This window comes from Selaginella moellendorffii, unplaced genomic scaffold, assembly GCF_000143415.4.
Source record: "Selaginella moellendorffii unplaced genomic scaffold, v1.0 SELMOscaffold_23, whole genome shotgun sequence".
NCBI classification, from domain to species: Eukaryota; Viridiplantae; Streptophyta; class Lycopodiopsida; order Selaginellales; family Selaginellaceae; genus Selaginella; species Selaginella moellendorffii.
Genome location: NW_003314284.1, coordinates 1,248,425 through 1,274,525, shown reverse-complemented (window position 1 = coordinate 1,274,525; position 26,101 = coordinate 1,248,425). Strand labels below are relative to the sequence as shown.

Genomic DNA, 26,101 nt, shown 5'->3' with positions numbered 1-26,101 from the left:
CCTTACCGCTCCCTCCCTTGAAGCTTCCACTTTCGCCAAATCGGAGCATTTCGGAATTCATCCTTGGAAACACACTTCCTTTTCTGGAATTTGTTAGCATCCAACACATTAGTGTTCCTCGCCTAACTTTGTCACTTGGATTCCTTCCAAGGGATTCCACGGCCCTATCTTGGCCACTCATCTTTTGCTCCTATCCGTTGATTGTTGCACCAAGCAACATTGAATCTCTACCTCCCTCCTTGAGGTATTCTTGTGATTCCTTAGCAAAGGCTCTGCTTTGCCAAGACTAGGGTGTTCGCCCCTAGTAAGTCTCTTTAGCATCTTCTGCTGTGGGCTCTATCCACGGCCCAACTTTGTGACCCTCCCATGGGTCTCTTTAGAGACTACTTTCCTTGGACACACTATGCCATCGCAATGACATAGCTCATTTCCCTAGGGTGCTTTTCCCACTTGGTCACCTTGACCAAGCCACACCATCATCAATAGTTCAAATCAACACTTTGAACTAGGAACCTTATTCCTTAACCCAAACAAGGACCTTGTCCTTATTTAGCCACAAGATCACCTAGTGATCTCACCTCGGCACTTTAACAGGTTTGCCAATAGGTACTAGGTCTTCCAGACCTTTAATTTGTTAACTACGACCCCGGGGGCATCCCCCACACTTGGCGGTGCGCCCAAGCCAGCCCTTCCGGCCAAGGGTCCATAACAACTGAGATTAGGTGTCCCCATCTCACTCACCACGTCCTTGGTGCCACACGCACCAAAGCGTTCAAGTTAGATATGCCGAGCTTTCACACTAAGCAATCTAACCGTGCATCACGACTCCGAGGCATCCCTCGCTTGGCGGTGTGCCCAAACCAATCTCCCCACTGAGAGTCCATGACCACCGAAATATGAGTGTCCTCATATTCCAAACCATCACCACGCCCTAGTGATTTGGGACTCGAACCCAAGCACTAGAGGGTCGGGACTCGAACCCAACCTCCGTATATGCATCTACGGACGGCATCACACAAGATGCCTGGCGTGACTCCCCACGCCGGTGCACCAACTTATTTTTAAAGCGCGCTACAGATCACAGCTTAGGAACCTAGTTCCTCCACACTGCCGAGTCCTCTCACTTGACATGTCTGTGATCATGCATGGACTCCTCCATGCTCGGCCCCATGGCCCACCCTTTTTGAAGTTATCACCTTCAACTAGGGTATTTGTTCCCCCGACGTGCCAATCTCGCTTGGCAAGTCCTCCGACCACTGTAACATGGTTCCTGCATAAGCGTGAAAGTCCTTGACCATCGACTTTCGTTCAAAGCCCTCTCCTTGAACACTCGGGAACTACTTCCCTAACCTTGATAGCCTTGCCTCATGGCAAGCTTCAAGACCACGCTTCTGCTGCGCCACTCTGATTTCGCGCGTTCCATGAACCATTTACACTTGGCCTTTCTAGGTACTAAGCTACCTAGAATCGTCTTTGGGAACCTTGAAGGAACTCTGTCCCTCAGCTTGCTAAGGCCTCCCTTTTTGCAAGCCTTCCAAATTGCCATATAGTCTAACATGGACAATTCCATATTTTAGACTCTCCATGGCATCACGGTTGCTAGCGGCAACACCCTCGAGCCCCCACTTGATTCTCCACTCCCAACTGGCATAACCAACCTTGGTTATGCCCTTTGATTCCTACGGTTCGGTTCTATCCCCTTACTTCTTGCTTTTTGGCTTCACACCTTTCCTTTGGTCATTCTCCTCCAGACCAGGAGGATAGCTTTGCACTTTCTATCATGCTTTAGCAAGTATTCTTAGGGATGAACCTACCCAATAGCCTAGGGAGTGGTTCCTCAATCCGGGTATACTCACCTTATAATCCCACACACTGGGATTACATTGTTGCTTATGGGCCTTTACATGCCCATCACTAGCCTTGCCAAAATTCCATTTTTGGTTTTGTCCAACTCGGGTAGACAGTCCTGTCCTGTCTCCGCAACCTTGGACATTTGGATAGCACCTTCTATCCATCATTCGCTAGGGACTTAGTCCCTTGGGCTTTATCCATTGCCCTCGCGACATCAAACACCACCTTCTGGTGTTTTAGAGTGTTCGAGTGTCCCAATGATGGCTTTCTTGACAATGAGTATTTCCTTTTATGACATTGACTTACTATATCGCAACACAAGCAATTTATCCCCCGTAAGAGTATATCCAACTTCCCTATGCTATTAAGAAGTTTTGGGTAGCTACCTTCTACCCGTTTAACCAGTTATTTTGCACCTCTTGCTTAGTTGCCTTGTAGTTGTCAAGTACTACAACTCATTGCTTGGTGCTTTCACACCTCCATCATTATCTGGGTCACCACACTCCAACTGCATGCTCTGCAGCTTAGGCTATGCTATTCCCATTTCCATTGGGATTCCTTTGGCAAGGGGTTCTCATGAACCCACCAACATAGCCTCAAGGTATCACACCTTAGCACATTTGGTGTCTCCACACCATCGGCTCCACGAGCCTACCTCTATGACATTTCCCCTTCGTGTCTAAGTCTTTGCCAAGACCAACACCGCTCTTTCTCATGCCAACCATCCGTTAGCACTGCACCATAGAGGTCACACACAACTTTATGTCAAAGTTGTTTTCTTCTGGGAACACCTTTCCCATAACTTTAGCATGGCACATTTTGCCATCGATGAGATACCCTCTGTTCTCATCCTTGGATCCTATGATCCCCCCCCATCCTTTGTGGGGTACAACACACCTCAGTCCAAATGCTTCCATCAGTCCTTTTAGGACCATCCGTTGACTCTACTTGAGTCATCCAGCAGTTTTGGACTTGGTTAATCCACAGACCCGTAAGGTCCTACTTGTGAGGCACTAGCTCACTGGAATACACTTCTTGCATTCCTGTCCTACTCAAAAGGACTATTTTCACAAATGTTACTCCGACACTTGATTTTGTTCTCAAGGGGCAACCTTTGCCCCTTAGGACTACTTGTCCATGTGATGAGAACACCAACTCATCCACTTAATACACCCCCAACTCCTTGGGTTGTTCCAGCATTTATTAGAGGTAGCCCCGGCTACCTTTTCAAGGACTTGAGTCCTCTTCCGTATTTGACCTCCCACGGTCATTACTTCTGGTCTCACATTCATGAGCACCAACCTCAACTATATGAGGAAAATCTTGTGACTCCTTTATTGCTTTGGAGTCTTTATCTTTCCCGTGATCCCAACTATAGTTGTTTACCACAACTACATTAGCCAGTTTGCTAAGTCAAATGCTCATCTGGATCACATCCTCAACTCTTTGAGGAAAACCATATACTGTTCCCAAGATCCCAAAGTCGTTCCATTATTGGCCCTTTTCTATCCACCACCTTGTCTACAAGTTCACACATGAACTGTAATGGAGAGCCATATCTTCCCGACCTGCTACTCCTCAAGGATAGGCCCACTTCTCGGACCTTCCGTTGCCAACACCAGTGGTGATATACTTGAGCACCAATAAAAGTCGGACTAAGGAACAGCTCCGATACCAAATTGTAAGCGACTAAATTTTCCATTCTACTTTAGTCACTTAACCACACCTCTGACCACTTGGAGGAGTCTCATTCACAACCTCCATAAGTCCAATCCAGGACTTGGGACTTGCTAGCCCCGAGAATGGCATCCATGCCACTCAACATTTGCACTTGGTCCAAGTGCACCACATGTTCGATCCCATGACCGACACTCAAAGGTACCACCGACATAGCAGCCCGTTACGCTAAGGCCATGCCCAATCACCTTGGCCACACTGGTAGTCCAATACCACTTGCATCACCGTCTTGGCTCTCCAAGACTAGGCAAACCATCCGTGAGTGGTCATCTCAGATCCACTCCTTAGCATCCTTAGGATGCCCACCGACAAGGGGAATAGCCTTCCCCAATATCCCTCTGTCAGTCCCCACTAAGACCCTTTCTGCCCCTGGCCGTGTTTGCCAACACTGCCACTGGATCGAGACCCACAGGCCCGACCACTAAGTCCCACGGTCCTCTGGGACTTCCTCACCACACGACTGTGTCCTTGGTCACTACCCCAGAGGACTGCTCCTCTTCCTTTCCACAGTCTGGGCCTTTGGGACAACATTTCGGAACACCGTGGCCTTACGCGAGCCACCTGGGTACTCTCCTCGCCTTCTGCCCTTGGGTGCTCTAGCCATGGGCTTAGAGCGGGTTCCGTTGAGCCACACCAGGTATCCAAGTAGGTAGTGCCACCCACACTTGGACTGGGAGCATCGGCCAGTCGATCTCCCGGGGGAACTAGAGCCGGCTCTTGAACACTTCACCAAGCTACCCTGCTTGTCGGTCTGTGTTCACTCTAGTCTTGGACTTCCCAGTGGGCAGCTCATCACCCAACATTGGGTCCGGCCTTCCTGGGCCAAACTGGCCTTTCCTGGCCAAACTGGCTCCACTGCAGTCCTCCCCCTACTATACTTTTGGAGCTCACCAAACCCCCCAGGGTCTGGGAGACGAACGCTTTGGGCTTTCACCCTCTCAGGCTCCGGACTCGGACTCGGACTCGGACTCGGACTCGGATTCGGACTCGGATTCGGGCTCGGGCTCGGGCTCGGTCTCGGCCTCGGCCTCGGTCTCGGTCTCGGTCCCGATCTCGGTCTCGGTCTCGGTCTCGGTCCCGGTCTCGGTCTCGACTTCGGACTCCATCTCGGACTCCATCTCGGACTCCATCTCGGGTCCATCTCGGGTCCATCTCGGACTCCATCTCGGACTCCATCTCGGGTCCATCTCGGACTCCATCTCGGACTCCATTTCGGGTCCATCTCGGGTCCACCTCGGACTCCATCTCGGACTCCATCTCGGACTCCATCTCGGGTCCATCTCGGACTCCACTTCGGACTCCAACTCGGGTCCATCTCGGGTCCACCTCGGACTCCACTTCGGACTCCATCTCGGACTCCATCTCGGGTCCGTCTCGGACTCCACTTCGGACTCCAACTCGGGTCCATCTCGGACTCCACTTCGGACTCCAACTCGGGTCCATCTCGGACTCCACTTCGGACTCCAACTCGAGTCCATCTCGGACACTCCCACGTGTCATGTGTTGGTCCTTTTGGGTCCCTTTTTGGAGCCTCGCCTTTTGCTCGCTTTGTGCTCGTTCCTCGAGCACTTCGTTGGGAGTTCCACTCCCGCTTTTGACTTTTCAAGTCGGAGCTTTTGGTCCAAACGTGTTACGCTCGTTTGGCTCTCGCTTCGGCCACTACCATGTGGCGCCCTTCCGGCTCCACTTTGGGGCCTAGGGATTTTGTGTCTCACAATCACGAACATGTTACTCCCATGTCCCCTCCGAGTGGATCAAGACATCATCAATGAAGTTAGCAGTCACCTCTGACATATCGCAAAAAACCTCGTCCATCATCCGCTGGAAAATTGCTAGAGCATTGTTCAAACCAAATGGCATCACCAAGAACTTGTACAAATTAAATGGTGTACGAAAAACAGTCTTAGGAATATTTTCTTTGGCCATCGATACTTTCCAGTACCCAGAAGCAAGATCTAGCTTGGTGAACCAACGATTTCGCCCCAGACGATCCAAGAGATCAGCAATATGAGGAAGAGGGTACACATCTGGGATCGTCACTTCGTTTAACGGACGATAGTCGATGCAGAAATGAATACTCCCATCAGGCTTTGTCACAAGATGAGGTTCACATGCCCAAGGACTCTGTGACTTCCGAATAACACCCTTCTCCAACATCTCTTTGACATTTGCACATAAAATCTTGATCTTCTTGGGTGACCGATGACGAACGGGAACCTTGATTGGACGAGCATCCTCGGTTGGAATTGGATGACGTGTGGCAATCTTGGCCCCAAACAATAGGTCAAATTCAAAGAGATCAGAATACTCCTTCATGAGCCGGTCCACCCCTGCAACACAAAGATTGTCAAAGGGATTGGAAAAGGGAAGAACAAAACATGATGGAAATATAGGAGGAAATAGTGGGGGAATAAAAGTAATGGAAGCAGAGGTAGAAGAAGAGGGACAAAGAGGTACAGAAGTGAGAGGAATGGATGTAACATAAGAAAGTATGAGACAAGGGGGAGAAGCCTCAAAATCACACTTGGTATGATTGCGTTGCAACTAATCTATACTAAGAATGAGGTCAAAAGTTTGACTCGGCACCACCCGCAATGACTGCAACTCAAGCTCGAGATCGCCCACACGCACAACCAGGTCCACCTCATCCCGTGCACATGCATGCGTACGGCCGTTGCCATAAAGAATGAAAATTGGTTCCACTGCACGACGCAAGTGTAAACGGCAATGTGTGGCAACAGGTCGAGCAATAGAAGATAAACTCAAACCTGTATCAACCAACACGGAGAGAATAATAGGAGACCTCTTGTTATAAAAATGAGATTGGAAAGTAAACACTGGATGAACCGGTGCCGAGTGAACCCCTTGATGATACTCCCGAAAGAAAGATGGAGGGGTCACTGACTTATTCGCGCAAGGTCCTTCCGTTACTCGCACGACTCCTTGTTTCCTAGATGTATCTTGGTGTCCAAACCATCCATTGCAGCAGCACCAACGGGACGTTGCTGACACCAAGGTCTCCACCTAGGAAATGGAGGTCGCCAATCCGGAAACCGCCGACAACGCTGATAAGTATGACCAACTTCATCACACGCCCAACAGCAAACATCACGACCACGACTACGTCCTCGACTTTATCCTTGGACTCAAGCAATAGCAGCATCAACCTCCATTGGAACAGAACCATCACCCAAAAGAAGTGGAGCTGAAAGACGTGCAGCAAGAAGTGGAAGAGGTGACGTCTCATAATGTTGTGCCAAGTGAAGAGCATCGTCAAGGGTGGCGGGAGCAAGTGCATGGACAAGTCCGACCAGATCTTGACAAAGTGCTGGCCACAACATTTCTAGCTTGATCCACTCTGACATATTTGGCTTCGCATGAAGCAAAAGACTTCGGAAACGAACACCAAATTGCATCACCGACTCAGATGGCCTTTGGCGAAGATGATACAATTGTTGGAAGGCATCATCACAGTCATCGGCATGTCCGAAGGTGCGTTTGAAGATGTCCGGGAGAACACTCCAATCCCCACGAGTGGCTGCACTCAAACCATTGTACCACTACAACACTGTCCCTTAGAGACACGTGGGAAACTCACGCAAATGGCGAGCATTGTCCCAAGAATGATATGTGGCAATCACTGTGAAGTGATTAAACCAATGGTACACATCATCCCCAGGATTCCCGCGAAAGAACTCCGGCCGAACGCGAGGATTGGCACCAAGAGCAGGAGTGGTACCACGTGTCGTGAACGCCACCATCAATTGAGTTTGGTTGTTCAATTGCAAATGCATAGCATCAAGCAATTGTACCAACTGCTACTCCAAAGTCAAAGAAGGAGATTGTTGTTCTTCCATGAAGATGAACGAAAAAGAAAGAGCAAAAGAAGAGAAAAAAGCTAAAAGGAAATGGTAGATCTAGACAATGCAAAAAACTAAATCTAAACCAAAATTTTGAAAGGAAAGAACAAAAGGAAGGATATAAAAAAGTTAGATTTAGATGATGCAAAAGTTAAATCTAAACTAAAATCCCAAATCCAAGCACCTTTCAAGGACAATCAAAGGTGCCTTTCAACTCTACCAATGTGAGTGTTTGGAATATGGAAAGGGAATATAGAAAATATGTATATCAATAGCCCAAAAACCCTAATTTATATACAGGAGTGAGTGGTCCGGATTAAAATCAATCTAACGGCTACCAAAATCCCACTACGCTAATATTAATATGCAGCATACACTTGGCCCTCACATTTCTTATTTTTATCATTCTCTTCAGTATTATAGTTGGGTTCCAAATGTATAATAGGGATAGTGGGTGGAATATATAAATCATACTAAAAATAGTATTCTTACTTTTTCTGATCTTATTGAGAGTATGAGTACTTGCCCAGTAAATGCTAGGTGGTTTACAAAGAGGTGGACTCGTGGAGAGTCTTCAACCGGATGGAGAGGCACAAAGTTGTCTCGTGGACAATGCTGATGCTCAGATACGTCCAGGCGGAGCAAGCACTAGCTGCATTAGATCTCTTCTCGTGGATACAGCAAGTCCAAGTCATGGTACCCGATGCTCCAACTTACACTGCTACGCTCCGGGCCTGCAGGAGCTCCACAGCTCTGGAGACCGGAAGGGCCATCCACCAGCAGATCCATCATGCTGAGATGGAAGTCAAGGTGGTCGTCATGAATTCTCTGCTGGGCTTCTACAGACAGTGCGGCTGCATGGCAGAAGCTCTTGAAGTTTTTGACTTGGCAGCCAGCGTGGGATGCAATGCTGTGACTTGGAACGTGATCATCGCTGGCTACTGCCACCAGGGAGACGTAGCCTCGGCTCTCAGGCTCTTCAAGCAGATGCTGGAGGATCACTAGCAGCATACTTCAGCTTCTTTAGCTTCCCTTACTTTGACAGCTCAAAGAACTCCTTTGATGCCTTCAGATCACACACACAGGTCACTCACAGACCTTGCATCACCCACACCCACTGCCATGGTGCCAGTCAGCTCCAGGATTTGAGCACTCTTCATTTCTGGTGCACTCCCTCACCAGCCCTGCCTGTGGTGCTGCTCATGCACCACATGCAAGCGAGTTTATCCCGAAAGGAGCTTGGATTGTGTGCACAACTACCATTCTACTCACCCCTGTTATCCCCGTGAGCACCTCCTCTAGGAGCTTACAGACACACAGACTCTCATGGGAATGCCCACACAACTACATCCAAGGAGAGCAACTATGGAGCCCTAGGAGTGCATGGTGTAACACTTGTCACCACACCCTCTTCCCTCCCTGGCCACACATGCATCCCACCCATTGGCCACCACAACATTGAGCCAATATTCCGCTAACTATGGCCACTGGCCGTGGCCTGGGCCTAGGGTGGCCTCCCTTTCCCAAGAACCATGGCTTCTGAGGCTGCCCTAGGTCCAGGATCGGACAGCTGCAGGGGTTTGGGCCCTTCATTCTTATTATTATAGATACTAAAACAATCTTTAATTTATAGTCATGAGGTGGCATACAAATCCAAATAAGCAAATGATCTAGCATCTTTGTGATGTATATCCTGCGATCATCGCATTCCACGACACTACATCTCTGGACAAGATTGAGTCAAGGACTTTCTAGCATCGCTTGGGCTGATGCATTTCCATACTATTTATGAGTTTGACTTGCGTATTTTCCAAAAGAAAAAAACCAAAGGTCACTTCACCAGAGAAGGGAGCAAAGGATTGCTCCTTTGTACATACAGCTTAAAGAGTTGTATATAGTCTTATAGATCATATCGGTGTCCAGGAAATCACATTCCTGTCCAGGACGCAATCGAATAGATTTCACGCCAATTCAAGATTGCCTAATTGTATGGTAGAATGCCGTTGCGGGATACGCCCCCAGCAGCAGATTCCACGAGAATAGACGATCGAATTGAAGGCGGCACGGGCGCCCTCCACACTGCCGTGCTTAAGAGATCCACGACAAAGGTCTCGTCCTTTGCTCTTTTCTCGCTGCTGCTCAAGGAAACTTTTGTGAATGCTCAAGAACTTCTTGAATAAACCAAGGAAACAAACTTGTTTTTTTACTTGTCTTACCTTTTAAGTAGGCTTTAAAACAAATTGTATGTATGAGTTCTCTTGTTCTTCCTATTGATTTACATGTTTGAGTGGACTTTTCGATGGAATGCCACCAACGAGTCGGTCCAGCTCTATCACTTGGCCAAGTTTCTCGTTGGTTCCAATGTGCAATTTCATTTTGGAGAGATCTAAAGGCTCTGGCTCATGGAAGACGCTGTCCTTTTCTGATGCGGCAAGGTAAGCTTTACGATTCCCTCGGCCCTCTCTCTTCGCTCAGCAGGACGTCGAGAAACTCGGGGTGCTCTTGAAAGTAAGCTCTCCATTGATTTTGCAAAACGCTTGTTTGAATCTTTCGTGCATTGTAGGCGGGATTGACTGCTTTGGTGTTCCAAGCGGGGTTGCTTGCTCTGGCAGTCGTGGTCTAATTGATCACTCAAGTGAAACATCAGGCCGCCCTCATCGCTCTTGTCTCTTGTTTTTTGTTCTTGGCAGACAGCTAGCTAAAGGTTGTCTCTTGTTTTTTGTTCTTGGCAGACAGCATTTTTTCTCTCTCCAGCGGCCAGGCTTCTGGGCATGGTGGACGCACAATCTTCCAGACGGCAGTTCCAATCTTACTGGCCCTCGCAGAGCTGGTGATGATGGGAGTGGCCATCGTTGGGCGCCACCTTCTTGGCTCTGTCTCGTGGAGGCCGCCGGCATCTATTGGCGATTCTTCTCAGGTGAAGTTGAAACTTCGCCACAATTTTTGTAAGGATATCCTACAGTTTTGGAATGTCAAAAAATTCCAATTTGAACGTTCATGAGGAGTGTTTCAAGTTGATAACTTCTGTGCCGGCAAGGGATGACGTTGCTTGGGTTCCATGCATCACTTATACCCCACAGCTCCGCTCGAAAGGCCAGAGCCAGCCTCTCGAATCCTAGAGCTCCCTCCCGCGCAAATGGGGGTTTACGTCTTGAGTACCATCGCCATTGCCATCGCGATCTTTCTCTGGAAGTTGAGCGTTCGCCCAAAGCTTCGGCTGCCCCCGTCTCCATTGGGGATTCCGCTCATCGGACACTTGGCTCATCTCGCTGGGAAGGACGCCCACATCACTCTCCAGAGGCTCTCCAACAAGCTGGGACCGATCCTCTTCTTGAGGCTGGGATGGACCCGTGCGATCGTCGTGTCGAGCGCGGAGATGGCGAGGGAGGTTCTCCACACGCAAGACGTGGCGTTTGCTTCCAGGCCCTACATGGTTGCTGGAGAGCATCTGGGCTACAACTTCCGGATCGTGGGGATCGCCCCATACGGCGAGCACTGGAGGAACATGAGGAAGCTGTGCACGCTCCAGCTCTTCACAAGCAAGCGCATGGCTTCGTTTGCGAGCGTGAGGGCCGCCGAGGTCTCGCTTTTGTTGTCCGCAGTGGCTCGCGAGAGCTCGGACAACGGCGTCGTGGACGTGAGGAAGCTCGTCTCCATCTTCATCTTCAACATCATCACACAGATCCTGATGAGCAAGAGGTTTCTCGGGACCGGCGATTGCAAAGAGTCGAGAGAGTTTAAAGAGATAGTTGTCGGCATCGTTGACGTCACTCTGCAGTTCCACATCGCGGACTTTGTGCCCAAGAGACTGCGATGGATCGACTGGACAGTCCCACAGCTCAAGAGGCTGGCCGCGAAGATGGACAAGTTCTTCCAGAGAATAGTTGACGAGCACAAAGCCGCGCGTTTGCAGGCCAACGCGGTGGAAGACTTCACACACATCATGCTCACGAACTACGCAGACGACGAAGAGCTTGTCAAAGCAATGGTGCAAGTAAGCCATGGAAGTCCCCTCTTCTCTCTCTACTGGACGAATCGATTCCATTCTCGCAATCGCAGGAGATGCTCAATGGTGGCACCCACACCACCTCCGCGACGATCGAGTGGGCTGTCACGGAGACGATCCGCCACCCAAGAATATTGGAGAAGGCCCAGCAAGAACTCGAGGCAGTCGTGGGTTTGCACCGACGAGTGGAGGAATCCGATCTGGAGAAGCTCCCATACCTCCAATGCATCGTCAAGGAGACGCTCCGGCGACACCCTCCAGCCCCGCTGCTCGTCCCTCACATGTCCACACAGGCATGCAAAGTTGGTGGCTATGACGTACCCAAAGGCACCACCCTCTTTGTCAACGCTTACGCAATCGGGATGGACCCAAGCTACTGGGAGAATCCACTCGAGTTTCTCCCGGAGAGATTCGCCGGGACGGCCGTGGACGTCCGGGGCCAGGATTTCGAGCTTCTTCCATTTGGATCTGGGCGGAGGTCGTGCCCGGCCATGACGATGGGTCTCAAGACGGCTCAGTTCGCGGTCTCGAGCTTGATCCATGCGTTCGACTGGAGCGCAGAAATCCCGAGAGCTGTCAAGGATCTCACGATCGATGAAGGCTTTTGCTCTCTTCTCTGGCCAGAGACCCCACTGCTCAAGGCTGTTGCTACTCCAAAACTCTCCAAAGATGCATACTAGTCGCCTGTGACTTTGCGAGCCTTCATATGTGCCATCTACATGAAATAAAAAGTTACCACTTCAACTTGAAACGAGAAAGACAATAAAAATCAAAACTTGATTCACGACTGCGCTTATATACTCACTTCTTGAAGACCCAGGCTTCTCTCGCGTTCCTCGGTGCAGGCCCGCGAGAGCTCGTCGTGGACATGAGGAAGCTCGTATCGATCTACATCTTCAACATCATCACACATATCTTGGTGTTTCTCAGGACTGGCGATTGCGAGAGTTCAAAGAGATCGTTGCCGGCATCGTTGACGTTGCTCTCTTCCACATGGCAGACTTCTTGCCGGAGGCTGATCAGAGGCTGATCGTGAAGACCACCTCCACGACAAAACAACTATCAACAACAATCGACTGGACAGTCAAGGCTGGCCGCAAAGAAGGACAATATCTTCCAAGCAATAGTTGATGAGCACAAAGCCACGAGTTTGCAAGCCAACTGGAAGACTTCACAGACATCATGCTCACGAACTACACAGACGACGAAGAGCTTGTCAAAGGGGCAAGTAAGCCTTCAGGCTCGATTCTATTCCTGCAATGGCAGGAGATGCTCAAGAACAAAACTTACTTGTTTAGTCATCAGCTACGTATGGTCATTGACTTCGTTCCTAGCGATCCTGTCACAGACAAGAATGTACTGGATTACGTTAGTGAATGGACAAGCAAGAGACACTTACATACTCTTCTTCTGCTCGTACCAGTCGATGAAACGCGCCATTCCAGACTGGAAAGAAGTGAACTTTCCAAGTGCGTAGAGGTGTGAAGGAGGTACATACTCTACCTCCCACGGCGGTGGATTTGCATCCTCAACCTCGACGAGTTTTGCTTCTTCCCCGAGATTTTGGTCACCACTCGAATTACGTCCTTGAACGATAAAGCTGGCGTTGGAGTGCCGATGTCCACGACGGTAACAGCACCAACGACATGTGTGAAGTCGAGAATCATCTTGATCATAACCGCCACTGCATCGTCGATGTAAATGTAGTTCTGCCTTCCTTTGCGTTGCTGCCACAGCTGGACGTCTTGGCCACTGGTGATATCCTCCACGAATTTGTAATACGGGTAATCGGTTCGTCCAAACTCTCCGTAGACTGTACTAAATCGCCACTCCACCACAGAAAACGGTAACAGGACAGACTTGGCTGCAGCAAGTACCTCACCGGATCGAGAAGAAGGAATGTAGAACCGGTTCGGGCTAGCGAAGAACACTGACCTCACAGACCTATCCGCAGTTGCGGCGTCAAGAATGGTCCCGAGAGTAAGCTGGTTGAGTGGAAGGCACCAAGGATGCTCCTGCTGAGTGAAGTCCACGATAGCATGGGGCCGTGCGAGCTTCACACCGCTGGTGGCGAGAGCCCACTTAGACAGGATGTGCATTCCAGCCCTCTCCAGCAGCTGTGCTCGCTCGTTGCGCTCGGCATCGATTCCCACCACCTCTATCTTTGGCGAGTGTTGGCCAACAAGCCGAGGGACAATTTGTAGCCCAAGAAACCGCTCGCCCCAATTACGAGCACTCTAAACGGCTTCTCTTCTTCTCCCCTCTCCTGGAGTGTGATCGAAAGCATGGCTATGAGCAGCGCAACCACAGCCAGGCAATAGAGGCTCGTCCTGATGAACTTGATACCTGGCTGCCTTGGGGTGTGTGGGTAGACCGCTGCCGGGCGAGAAAGACGATTGATCGCTATCGCTGGCATCGCCGCTTCCAATCCGCGCATTGCCGTTGCCACGGATTCTCGTGGCCATCGTTCTGCTCCTAAGCCCTAATAGCTTTCGAAATTGGTTTAAACACTTTGATTTCAATTGTGGAGTTATGATCGCAAGAAGCGGTAAATCCCCCATTGCATGTCACCAACGGTTTTGTGACAGCCAGAATCAATCGGAGAACTGTAAAACCAACACAACAACAACTATTTCCAAGGACCCATGAAGACCGGAGTTAGGGCATAACAAAGAAAAATCTGTCCATGGTATGGCATCAAACAGCGCATTCTATTTTTGTTTTAGCAGACTACCAAGTTATCACATCTGTGAAATTAAAGAATTTTACACTACACCATGATAGCTTGGAAAGCTTCCTGGGAAATGCAGCTTCAATGTAAGTTATGTCGTATAAAACCCGGTGCCGGCCTTTTGCGGGAGCTCAGTGTGGCTACGAAGAGCTTCAAGTCTGGTCCTCATCGATTAGCTAGCCACGTTTCATAGAACCCGCTACACTAAACCTTTGTGCTGTCCGGATCCACCAGCTTTCTTCCATTGATCTGGCCTCCATCAATCATAAATAATATGTGGAAAAGAAATCAGAAAAGATCGAAGTCCAGCATTCTAGTCGCACAAAATCAGTAAAAATGAAGGTCTTTTAGGTTTTCTATTCCTCTCCAAGTTTGTCCATTTTAGTAACTATTTAGTCCTTTTGTTTCATTAGGGTTTAAAATTATGTCTCCCAACACAGTGTTGCTTTGTGTCTTTGTCCTTGTTTTACTTGGTTGGCTGATCTTCCAGATGAGAAAGCAAAAAGAATATCGGGTTTTGATTGTGGGTGCAAGTGGGTTTCTTGGTAGCCAGCTTGCTTTGGGATTGGAGGCACACAAGCATCCCAATCTACGATTTCTGGTGACGGGCTTGGATGTGGAGCGTTCAGAGAGGACCCTTCTTCTTGAGAGTAAGGGTATTGAAGTGGTTTATGGAAGTGCTACAGATCCAGAGTTGGCCATGGCCGTGATAAGGAGTAAGAAGCCAAACATTGTGGTGGATTTTACACAGCAAGAGCATAGTTGGAATTTGGAGGACAATGAGAGAACTATGAAGTCACTGCTTGATGCGGCATGCAGTGTTCCATCCATGCAATGTTTCTTTTTTGCAAGCCCCAATCGCTTTTACATCCCTTCAAGCCGTTCTGCGGAGAAGTTAGTTGAATCTTTGGCACCAAAGCTACCATTTCCAGTTGTGGAATGGAGGTTTAGTACAGTTTATGGGAGCTATGGTCGTCCAGATTTTCCCTATTACAAGTTTGTTGATCAGATATTGCATAAGACTGATGTTCCATTATGGGAGCAAAGGAAAGGGCGACAAAACTATATATACATTGATGATGCAGTAACTGTGATGATCAATAGTATTCTATCAAGTCACAGCATGGGACAAGTGAATTTATATGATATTGGGACACCATGGCCACCTATTCCATTTAAAGGAGTGATTAAGGTTGTAGAAACGCTTACAAATCTTAAAGCTTGGATTGTTGAAATTGAGGATGAGAATCCAGGCCCTTATGAGATTGCATATGAGCCTCCTACAAATCTATTGCTTCTTAAATCTTACATTTCATTTGAGAAAGGTATGAATTCATTTATAAAATGGTTTCAGGAGCATAAAATGGTTGAAAATGTATGAAATTTTTCTTTTCCACTGTTTGCAATCTAAATTAAACTTATATTAAATATTAAGTTTTTTTACAATGGTCCTAATCTAAGTTTATTCAGACGTAATCTAAGAAGTGAATTTTAACCAAATTTCCTTGGCTTCGTATGGTAGCTCCCCTTTGAGAGATTTGAGAACATTGTGTCATTTGACACAAACTACTTTAGCATCCCAAAGAATTGTCCTTTTGTTGCTCTTCCTTTTGTTGCTTTTCGGAAAAGAGCAAGCTCTAGACTGACAAAGTGACTATGATCTTTCCAATTTTTTCAATGTCAACAATGCTGTTCTTGCCTAGGTCTTTCCAGTCTCTGTGTTAAATCTAGTCTCATTGCATTAGAACTTTTCTAGGAGCTTATAGAAGCTAGAAGCTTAGCTTATAGAGCCTTATTTAGGTGAACTATTCTCATGAAGCATTGGTGTTTCATTTTCTCTCCTTATTGAAGTGTTTCAAAGTTTTCATATGCACACACAGATGAGAAAAAAGCCTTATTCAGATGAACTATGCTCATGTGAGATCCTGGCCAACATCTTAGTCAAGCACTTGGGAATTGTTCATCCCAGCAAATCTCCAAATACGAGAAGATTCTATAATTATCCTAGCCTCTGACATGGAGTGGAATATTTATGATATATGGCAATGTTATAAACTTATAACCCTAATTTACAAAGTAAAACTATATATCATCAAACTAGTGGATCGAGGGATTGCTAATCGGTAAAAATCTTTATTGCATTCTAGCAGCAGATTGGAGCAATCGCGTGGATTGGAGGGGGTTTCTTATGTATGCCGCAGCTCTGGTCTTCCATTCTCATATCTACAAGAAATGTAGTAGAACTTTTCTTTCTTTTTCGTTTTCTTGGCTGAGATCCTTGAGTGTGCTCCCTGTGTAGTAAAATGGAGGGTTGCATGCTGTCGATTGCGATGTCTCACTTCTCTGTTTTTCTTGCTCATTCTTTGATGGAATAACTTGAAATTTTTTCAAGGCTGTTCTGGGTGGAACCATTGAAATGCCAACGATCATGCGTGTTAAAGGTAGGCTATACTTTTCAAGGACATGTGGTTTTGCGAGGTCAAGCCTAGTACTCAACCTGGTCTGATACTTGTGACGATTTGAGAGTTTAGTTTCAATCCTCTGTCTTCCACAGGTATCAAAGTCATGCAACGACACGCTAATGGTGATCAATTCGTACACTTCCGCGTAAACATCCCAGTGTAAGTTTCTGTTTTACTTGCGAGTGTTCTCTGCGATTCTGTGTTGATCTTGCTTCTCTTGATTCTCCAGAACCGTGAGTGATAGGCAGCGGCAGAGGTACATTTTGTGCTCTTGGATCTCTTTTTCTTCTCCATCTTTTCGCCACGCTTGCTTTGCTTGGTTTGTCTGATCCACAGCCAATTACAAAACTGATATTTACTACGCGCATCAAAAGGTTGCATCCGATAGGAACTTGGAGCTTGCATCCACGCTAACACAAACTGGGGCATGGCTGACACTAGTCCACCTACAGACGACTCCATAGACGTTGAGCCTTCTCCAAAGGTATCCAATCCTCCTTGAGTTTCTTTGCAAGGAATTTTTTTCTTTCTCTTGGAAGTGTGCTAATTTTTTACTTTTGTTTCAAAGCCTGAAAATCAGCTATAGTTTCCACTGTTCATGACAGCAGATTCCAAGGTAGAGCTTTCTAAGCATGCTGGAACAGTGTTCTGTTTTGCAGCCGCTGAGGAGGCTCACGCAAAACCGAGAAGCAGCTAACAAGTGCTGGCTAACGAGAAAGGTGTGTTTTCTATAGAAAAAATAATTGTCAGTGAGTTCTAAATCTTTGAAGTGGTGTCCAGGCGTATGTGCAGCAACTAGTGAAACCAACTTGATCGACAACAGGCACTCCTTTAAAATCATAGAATAATCTACTTTGGAGGCTCGTCCAGCGAGAGGAAACAACAACAATACCAATGCTGCAAATTCATTTCGCTAGGTGCTTTGGCATTTGACATGGAGTACGCGTAGAGTAGCTCACTAATTTCCAGGGACACATTCAGTGAGCAGCCCATCCAGCAATGCAGCGGTGTAGTGATCTAGCTCGAGCAAGCAGCGTAGCAAGTCAGCGGTGCAGCCACAAGCAAGCAGCGATCCAGCTCCATCCAGCAATGCAACAGTGCAGCCATGAGAACGCAGTGATCCAGCTCTAGCAGCCAATCCAGCTCCAGCTGAGATCAGCACTATCCTAGCAACAATTCTAACGCTTGTAATTGAGTGACAGTCTAGGTTATAAATTTAAAATTAATTATAAGTGAGTTTCTCACAAATATTTCATTTGAAATTCATTGATAATGAATTTCAGTTTTTCTCTAGTGGTCTTAAAGAACACTCTTAATGAATCAATGGTCCACCAAGCTAGGATAATAACATAAAGAAAAAGCCCTACAATCAAATGATCACCCCTTTAATTAATTAACTTAGGGTGCAAGGGATAGGATCTTCAATTTGATTCTCGTGGTTGACAAATGAGGCAAGAATATTTTAAAGAAATATTCAATATAATGAATCTAAAGGGAGAACCAAAATTTGGTAAACCTTAATAGAAGGCTTATAGTGATTAGAGGGTGGCTTAAATATGATTGTGGATAATCATTCTCTGACAAAGGAAAGATTATTATGCATCAGGTTAGGATAATAGAATAAAAAAAGGGCTTTGATCACTCTTTTAGCCAATTGATAGGATTTTAACATTAGATTGCAGAGCCTTTTTTTTTATTCTCCAATACCAATGTTAGGATCTTATCCTTTACACCCTAAACCAATTGAGTGAGATGATGTTTAAACTTGGGGGATGTGTGAGGCTGGACAAAGACTCCAAGTGCGATGATGGACTATCATTCCTGGATGAAGGGAAGATTGTTATGCATTAGGTCAAAATAATAGAATAAAGAAAAAGCCCTACAATTCCCCTTTAGCCAATTGACTTAAAGTGTAAAGGATAGAATCCTTACAATACCAATATTAGGATCTTATCCCTTACAACCTAAGCTAACTAAGTGAAGTGATGTTTAAGTTTGGGGGATGTGCAAGGCTAGCCAAGGACTCCAAGTTGAAAAACCCTCACTCACCCACCAACGGGAGGAGAAAACAAGACTGCCAGGCCGTGGCATCTTGGGCATTGTCCAGATGATACACTGAAGGTGGTTTAGCGACTCTTTTTTAGAGGTAGCTGTTAATGCCGTACAATCATACAGATTGTGTGTTCTCAACCATCACTTTGTCTGCCAAGCGGAGATGGTTTCTTAAGGAGGATATAATTCTAGTTGCTTGTTGCAAATCAGAGCTCCACATTTCCAGTCGCTTGTAGCAGCTCTACATTTTTAGTCGCTTGTAGCAGCTCTACATTTCTAGTCGCTTGTAGCAGCTCTACATTTTTAGTCACTTGTAGCAGCTCCACATTTCCAGTCTCTTGGAGCAGCTACATTTCCAGTCACTTGTAGCAAACCACAGCCCTACTGAAGAAAGCTCCATCGAAGTGTTTGGAACCATCCACCTCTACATCCTGAATTACTGTTTCTTTGGTAAGCTCTTATGACTTTATCAATTCATATTTTTTGTTAGCTCTTGAACCTATACTGTTAGGCACACGATGGGTTTCTTACAGCATGCCTACAAGTCCAGTAAGTCTGGGTATTTTCTAGATGCTTCATTTCAACTGATCTGAAACCTTGTCTTGCAGCCCTGCTTGCATCTATGTTGCTTTCTGCATTTGCTATCAACCTCGACTTTACTCTTGAGAGCGTACCCCAACTCTTCATAACATTCAGCAGTTAGAAAGGTGATACTACGAAGCTCTTAGTAGTAGCGGATACGGGAAGTAGATTCACATGGGGCAAATCCGAGATGCTAGAGAAAGCATTACTCTCTACATCATTCTCAGAAGAACAGTGTGACGATTTTGCAGCTGATTGGGAGGAATACAGGTATTTAGACAAGGATAGGATTTGCAAGATTAATGTGACTTATGGAGCTGGCAATACAGGGATAATTGGTTCCATGGCTCAAGGATGGGACATAAGGATTGGGGACGGTGATAGAAATTTGTTACTGCCGAAAGGTTATCTTCTGAAAGCAACTCCATGGGGGAGATTACGTGTTATAGAAGGTGTTTTATCTCATGGATTACACAGATCATCATTCTTTACTCAGATAACTCAGATGAGCTATATTAAAGCGATGGAAATCTGTAGTATATATAACAGGACAACTAATTCTTTGAACGGAACCATGCGATATAGATCAATGTTACCTGATCCTTCATTTCAAACGCTTCCAATCACTAGATTTATCCGGGGAAATCATTGGGGCGTTAGAATGGTGAATATATTCATAGAAGGCCATAAAGTAGAGTGCAACATAGATACTATATTTGATACAGGGAGCTCTTTTTCCAGATTGGGTGGGGATTGTTATCGAGATGCCAAGGACATGTTTATTGCAAAAATTTCTTGGCCAATCTACAAAGCGCCAACAAATTATTCGATTTCCAACAACGATGAAGATTTACAAAACAACCAACTATGCTATGATTTGCAACAAGAGAACTTTTATCATTGGGCACAAGTGGAAGTACCCATTACTTTGCTGGAGTTTGAGGACTCCGCAATTATGACATTATCACCAACATCAAATTCTTGGTCCGTGCAGATAAAAGACTTGCATGTTATAGATTACTGAAAACCACACAAGATCAGCAATTTCAAGTATTGGGGAGCTATACTATGCAACAACAAATAGTATCATACCATTATAAAAATGGTAAGCCCACTATTGGGTTTAGATCAACAACGAGTTGTTGAAAAGGGTATAATAAATATTACGCCATCTTAAAGTCTTAACCTTGATCAGTGGAGGCGGCGTTTCGGGTCCACTTTCTCCTCGTCAACTTGAGATTGGCTGCCTGGGACTATCCCCTGGCTCTGTTCCGGGATGCCTTCCGGATCGGCGTCACAGCAGCGGCTCCAAAGACGCTACTTGCTCCGGCTAGGTCCTGGTGATTGTTGTATAGACTGGAAAGGAAAAACGTCAGAGGTAGGAATGAAAGCTGTCTTACCACCCACTCCTGATAATCCAATCGCAGTGTAAACTGCAACGTTACCGCTAGTGCGGTCATTCTTACTGGGTGCGGTCTTGGGAATTGCAGAGAGAAGATCATTCAGCAAAAATCTACTGAGACATGTGGTACCTATGCGGATGACACCATCCTCACAGCTGATTTCCACCCTCCCATCTTTCACAAGGAAAGACAACGCGAAGATGTTCTCGATTGTTTGCGCAAAGAAAACGAGAGCCTCGAACCGCACACGCTTGTCAGTCCGCAAAATCCTGAACATGGTTTCAATGTTTTTGTCTGTCTCAGTACTCATATTTTCAACTAAGACAAGACTTAATGGTGCTGAGCCCATGAACTCGGGGGCCTCGGAGCCGAGCTTCATCCAATCAATACCACCGCCGTCTTTGCATTTATGGATGGCCACCGAGCAGAAGTCTGGACCACCATTTTGCTGCATGTCCTTCAACGCAAGCTAAAAGATCGCGTATAGCTTCCCAGGTCGGCTAACGTGAGGAAAGAGGGATGAATCACCGGAACAAGCTTTGTTATAAAGACTATCCACGCGCCCAATGAGCACACTGATCGTGGAAAGAGCCGCAGGGCCGCTTTGCAGACGCAGGCGTTACTGAGGAGCGTTCTCCCTCCAGGAACTGCTAGCATCACTATTCAGAATATTGTACTGATTCTTTTGAGATATTTGGATTCTGATCCCCCAAATTCATGCCCAGTTTGGGCATATGCTGCAGACATGGTGTTCCAAGACACCTGTGTACGAAAAAACCCGCAGAAAAATAACTCCACGACCTCGCCATGCCATCTATTTGTGTATGCTTTCATAATTGCATTGAACTTAGCAGAATCTCCGTTTTCACTCAAAAACTCAAAAGTAATCTTAGTCTTGCGCAGATGCCAAAACAGGGCATATTTCCTAGGCATAGAATCAAAAGCTCTCGAGCGCTACGAAAATTTCCATGGCTTATACAAACATCAAGCATTAGCCCCCATGAAACATGTCAACAAGGGTCTCGTCCTTTGCAGGAATTCTCTTAAGTACCAACTCCATTGCATAAGGATTAAAGCAAATTTGGAGTTACATAATTTCTCTTTCTTTTTCTTTTGGACAAGAGAATTTTCACGACGCACTGCTTGACATCACGATCCAATGGGGTGGAACAAGTAGTGAAATCTTCCTCGACGTATTTCTGCCGGTCCTGGAAGATGAGCTCGTCCCCCAAATCTGGTATGACGAAGACGAGCTTGTAACACCGCGGCGCCGCCAGGCCCCGCTCGCCGTGCCACCGATCAAACTCCTCGATCGCCTGATCAACAGCGATGTGATGTACTGGACGCTTGGAGCTCACAGTAAACACGAAGATCGAATCCGGAAGCTATCACAAAAAAAGAACTTTTATCAAGAACAAAATAAAAAGAAAAGAAATAACGAACCTTGAGATGATACGTCCAGGGGAAGAACAGCTCGACACTCTTCGTCACAAAACCACCATCGCTTCTCAGCAAGACAAGCTTCTCTTCCAAACCTTCGATGGTCTCGAGAGACTTGCACTGGAAAGTTCCACCCCGGGAGAGAACCTTGAGCGCGAACTTCTCGAAAATCTGCGACGCCAGTCCGTCGAAGAGCGTTCCTCTGCAATTAAAGAAGTGTCCAAGGTAGCTCTCCACTCTCCGTCGTCGCCGCAGCTTCTCAAACGCCAGGCTCTGTATGAACACCGATCCAAGGACGAGCTGGAAGTTCTCGCAGGGAAGCTTCAAGCGCCCAAAGCTCCACCGTGGGAGCTTGTAGTGCACAAGAATGCCGTCCTCGGCGCTCACGGGGGCCATCTCCCAGTCCGGATCACCCACAGCGCTTGCGGCAGCATCCATCACTCGGCGTCTCAAGCCATCGGTCGACTCATTCTTGCAGAGCACCAGGCTGGGCAGTCCTCCAGCGATCCCAAACCGCGCAGCCAGCTCCTCGTCGCTAAATCCCAGCTCCAGCGCCCGGTTACACGCGAGGAGCTCGCGCAGAGACCACGCCTCGAGGTGGCAGATCTTGCCAAAGTCTTTGGCGAAGTTGTGGTATCCTGCCCGGTTTGGATTCGCGCACTGGAGCGTAGGACCTATGTGACCGACGTTCCTGGATGGTCCATCCACGATCAACCACGCAGTTTCTCCGTCCCAGCCCTGTGGAACGTAGTAGCACGGCCCGGTCCAGACGAGAGGATCCTCGAGAGAGAAGTCGTAGAGAAACCACTTATCGCGATCGTCATCGCCATCGCCACCATCGCGATCGAGGCGGTGGATAACTCGCGTCTTTCGCTGTGCGAGCTTGTAGAGCCAGTACAAGGCGAAGTAGCTCTTCCCAATCCCGGGAGTCCCAACGACATGGAAGCACCGCCAGCGGTCTTGTTCCAGCTCGCGCTCGATCAGCTCCTCCAAGAGGAGATAGTTTGGATGGATCCAAACGGCCGATGTCGCTCCTCGCAGCTCCAAGATCCCATTCTCCAGCTTTGCCGCCGCCAGATCCCTCGCAAACCTGCGCTGGGCGACGTCGTCGTCACGGTGCATGATCATGAGGTAGACGTGCCTCCCTCTTTTCAGGATCCGTGCGTCCGCCCGGGTGTCCTGGATTTCCATCCATCCCTTGCGCTCTAGGGTGCAAACCATGACACTCGGGCGATGGCCCATAATCCTGCCCAGAACGTCGCGCAAAAGCATTCCATCCCTCGCCCGGAACGCTGCCGCGGTGGGATGCGAGACGGTCGCTTCGGGGCTGGGGTAAACACCTAGGCTCGGCGAAACATTGGCATACCACACTAGACACTCGCCATCGTCCATAGCAAGAACTTCTTGAATAAACCCTAAACCCAAGTATTTTCTTCGCCAACTAAGTTTCTCGTAGTTTTCTCGCGATCGTCTTGACAGATTTGCCGCGAAGAGCTCATGAATGGAAGACACGTCTTTTCTAACGCAGCAAGGCTCGGCTCGGCTCTCTCTCTCTCTCTCGCTCGGCAGATTGGAAACTTCCGAGGGATGTGTGCGCTGCTGGGTTTCGAAATGGATCGAATCGAGGGTCCATTGATTTTGCAAAACGCTTGGTTGAGTCTTTCGTGCGGGGATGATTGCTTAGCGGGGGGCAGTCGTGGTCTATCTTCTTAGTTTTGATAGTCTCAAGACGATGGTGAGCTTGATCTACGCGTTTGGCTGGAGCGCAGAAATCCCGAGAGCCGCACGACCGATGAAGGCTTTTGCTCTCCTCTCTGGTCAGAGACCCGCTGTTGCCACTCCAAAACTCTCCAAAGATGCATACTAGTCGCCTGTGACCTTGCGTCAAAAAAGCTTTGCCAAAATGTTTGCCAAGTTACCAAGTAATCGTCAAAAAGAAATCGCGATCGAGCCATCAGATCCTGGGCACTTACTCTCTCGTGGTTAAGACTTTACAAAATGGCTGTACAGGGTTGACAACTTGGCGTCGTTGATCAGTTAACTCTCCAAGCGGAGGCGGCGTGATTTCCTCGGCCGCCTCTGGCTCCCCTCTTCTTCTTCCTGCTCGTTAGCTTGAGATTGGCTGCCTGGGACTGTCTCCCTGGCTCGGTTCCGGGATGTCTTCCGGATCGGCGTCACAGTAGCAGCCGCCGCGGACTCGACTCGGTCCGGCATTAGCTCCTGATTCTCGTCGAGTGATTGATGCATAGTCTGGATGGAAAGGGAAAGCGTCAGCCAAACCAGAAAGAGGGACATAAGTTGTCTTACCACCCAGTCCTGATAATCCAATCGCAGTACAAACTGCGTGTTGACAACGTTACCGCTAGCGCGGTCATCCTTACTGGGTGCGTTCTTGGGGACTGCAGAGAGAAGAGATCATTCAGCAACCAGAAAGTCTGCTGAGAGACATGTACCTATGTGGATAACACCATTGTCACAGCTGATCTCCACCCTCCCGTCTTTCACAAGGAAAGACAATGCGAAGATGTTCTCGATTGTTTGCGCAAAGCTCTTCCTTTTTAAAACGAGCGCCTCGAACCGCACACGCTTGTGAGTCCGCAAAATCCTGAACATGGTTTCAATGTTTTTGTCCGTCTCAGTACTCATATTTTCTACTGCTTCGACCTGGAACGGAGAAAGACAAAAGAAAGAAAGAAAAAAAATCAAAAAAATCAAAAAAATCAAAACTTGATTCACGAATTCGCTGATATACTCACTTCTTGAGGACGGGTAGAAGGCCCAGGCTTTTCTCGCGTCCTCGGTGCAGGCCTTTTTCTCTGCTTCGGCACAATGTCCATAGGCCCGACCCTTGAAAACGCGACATTTCGTTAAGACATGATGGTTCAAACAAGGACAAGACTTACATGGTGCTGAGCCCAGGAGCGTCACAGATGAACTCGGAGGCCTCGTAGCCGAGCTTCATCCAATCAATGCCACCGCCGTCTTTGCATTTATGGATGGCTACCGAGCAAAAGTCCGCTGACGTTGGGCCACCGTTTTGCTGCATGCCCTTCGCATATTGAACAACGCAAGCCGAAAGATCGCGTATAGCTTCCAGGTCGGCTATTTGCTCGCGAGGCCTCTCCACTACAAAAAAAAAGAAAGAAAGAAAAACAAAAACGCGAGGGATGATTCACCAGAAAAGAGATCACAATGAAGGTTCATACCTTTGTTATAGAGACTATCCACGCGCCCAATGAGCACATTAAATTTCTGGGAGTCACGCACAATGTCATCTTTCTCGCCTACGAACAAAGGAATAAGTGATCGTAGCGTTTGAAAGAAAAAAAAAATTAAAAAAAGAAAAGGAAAGAAAGAGAGCGCGCACCTGATATTTCACTTTTGAGATCCCTGTAACACGACCTGATCGATCGTAGCTCCGACGCGGACATTTGGGGGCCAGACCCTCCCTCCTGAGAGGCTTGCGTCGGCGCTGGAGTGCCGAAATCGCCAGCGCTACTCCGCCGTCTGGCGCTCCCCATCCTGCTGGACTCACCTCTCGCCATGGCGCGCCCCGCCCACGAAAGCTTCAACTAGAATCCAGGGCGGCAAGAAATTTTCATGAAAAAAACGCTAGGCTATGGTTCGAATCCTGCCCTAAAAAAAAGCTTAGAGAACTCAGGGGGCTGGGGTTCGAATCTCCCGCGCTCCCAGAAAATTTAAGAAGCTGACGGCTAGGATGCTTTTGCTTCGGCCAGTACCACGTGGCACCCTTTTGGCTCTTTCTGCCACGTGCCGGGCTAATTCTCTTCTCGCGTACCCACTGCTTCTAAAAGCCGAGTCTCTGATCAACACTTCAGTCCATGGTATAATCTCCACCCTGCCCAAGAACCTCTCTAAACTTTGAGCAATCTCTCAGCTTCCATAGCTATAGCAGCCGCTGGAGAGCCATCGACATGAAAACTTCTGTAACGTAGAGGTGCAAATACCATCAGCGA

General features: G+C 47.6%; 4 protein-coding genes across 7 annotated transcripts; 2 read left to right on the top strand and 2 right to left on the bottom strand.

Moving 5' to 3' along the window:
- The first annotated feature begins 9,752 nt into the window (after positions 1-9,752).
- Positions 9,753-12,470, top strand: LOC9655957 (cytochrome P450 71A1). The gene is made up of 4 exons (XM_002974053.2): positions 9,753-9,883; positions 10,181-10,365; positions 10,529-11,442; positions 11,508-12,470. Exons 1-4 carry the CDS (start codon positions 9,753-9,755, stop codon positions 12,132-12,134), a joined length of 1,857 nt encoding a protein of 618 aa, XP_002974099.2. The 3' UTR covers positions 12,135-12,470.
- A 58-nt stretch (positions 12,471-12,528) lies between these two features.
- On the bottom strand, positions 12,529-13,929 carry LOC9656691. 4 transcript variants are annotated; one of them, XM_024678875.1, is made up of 3 exons: positions 12,854-13,929; positions 12,745-12,793; positions 12,529-12,666 (listed from the first exon to the last, which is right to left on the bottom strand). In XM_024678875.1, the coding sequence occupies exon 1, from the start codon at positions 13,551-13,553 to the stop codon at positions 12,954-12,956; it is 600 nt and encodes a 199-aa protein (XP_024534643.1). In that variant the 5' UTR covers positions 13,554-13,929; the 3' UTR covers positions 12,529-12,666; positions 12,745-12,793; positions 12,854-12,953. The 4 variants fall into 4 exon arrangements, with proteins under 4 accessions (XP_024534643.1, XP_024534642.1, XP_024534641.1 ...); XM_024678874.1 differs by having other exon boundaries at positions 12,529-12,647; XM_024678873.1 differs by having other exon boundaries at positions 12,529-12,793.
- A 349-nt stretch (positions 13,930-14,278) lies between these two features.
- Positions 14,279-17,668, top strand: LOC9655956 (UDP-glucuronate 5'-epimerase). Its single transcript, XM_024679056.1, has 6 exons — positions 14,279-14,341; positions 14,676-15,510; positions 16,740-16,792; positions 17,036-17,131; positions 17,307-17,366; positions 17,597-17,668. The coding sequence occupies exons 1-6, from the start codon at positions 14,279-14,281 to the stop codon at positions 17,666-17,668; spliced, it is 1,179 nt and encodes a 392-aa protein (XP_024534824.1).
- Positions 17,669-24,018: 6,350 nt separating this feature from the next.
- Positions 24,019-25,983, bottom strand: LOC9655954 (non-structural maintenance of chromosomes element 4 homolog A). The gene is made up of 7 exons (XM_002973851.2): positions 25,492-25,983; positions 25,331-25,408; positions 25,028-25,250; positions 24,881-24,971; positions 24,578-24,788; positions 24,432-24,523; positions 24,019-24,374 (listed from the first exon to the last, which is right to left on the bottom strand). The coding sequence occupies exons 1-7, from the start codon at positions 25,667-25,669 to the stop codon at positions 24,162-24,164; spliced, it is 1,086 nt and encodes a 361-aa protein (XP_002973897.1). The 5' UTR covers positions 25,670-25,983; the 3' UTR covers positions 24,019-24,161.
- Positions 25,984-26,101: the final 118 nt, after the last annotated feature.

Excerpts from the sequence above, each read along its gene's own strand:
- LOC9655957 (XM_002974053.2), top strand. The coding sequence starts at position 9,753 with ATGCCACCAACGAGTCGGTCCAGCTCTATCACTTGGCCAAGTTTCTCG. Across the intron at positions 9,884-10,180 it reads TCCTTTTCTGATGCGGCAAG|ACAGCATTTTTTCTCTCTCC; the intron begins GTAAGCTTTACG and ends TGTTCTTGGCAG. Across the intron at positions 11,443-11,507 it reads TTGTCAAAGCAATGGTGCAA|GAGATGCTCAATGGTGGCAC; the intron begins GTAAGCCATGGA and ends TCGCAATCGCAG.
- LOC9656691 (XM_024678873.1), bottom strand. The coding sequence starts at position 13,553 with ATGCACATCCTGTCTAAGTGGGCTCTCGCCACCAGCGGTGTGAAGCTC.
- LOC9655956 (XM_024679056.1), top strand. The coding sequence starts at position 14,279 with ATGTCGTATAAAACCCGGTGCCGGCCTTTTGCGGGAGCTCAGTGTGGC. Across the intron at positions 17,132-17,306 it reads ACGTTGAGCCTTCTCCAAAG|CCGCTGAGGAGGCTCACGCA; the intron begins GTATCCAATCCT and ends TCTGTTTTGCAG. Across the intron at positions 17,367-17,596 it reads AGTGCTGGCTAACGAGAAAG|AGTAGCTCACTAATTTCCAG; the intron begins GTGTGTTTTCTA and ends GAGTACGCGTAG.
- LOC9655954 (XM_002973851.2), bottom strand. The coding sequence starts at position 25,669 with ATGGCGAGAGGTGAGTCCAGCAGGATGGGGAGCGCCAGACGGCGGAGT. Across the intron at positions 25,251-25,330 it reads GGATAGTCTCTATAACAAAG|TGGAGAGGCCTCGCGAGCAA; the intron begins GTATGAACCTTC and ends TTTTTTTTGTAG. Across the intron at positions 24,375-24,431 it reads TGGATTATCAGGACTGGGTG|ACTATGCATCAATCACTCGA; the intron begins GTAAGACAACTT and ends CTTTCCATCCAG.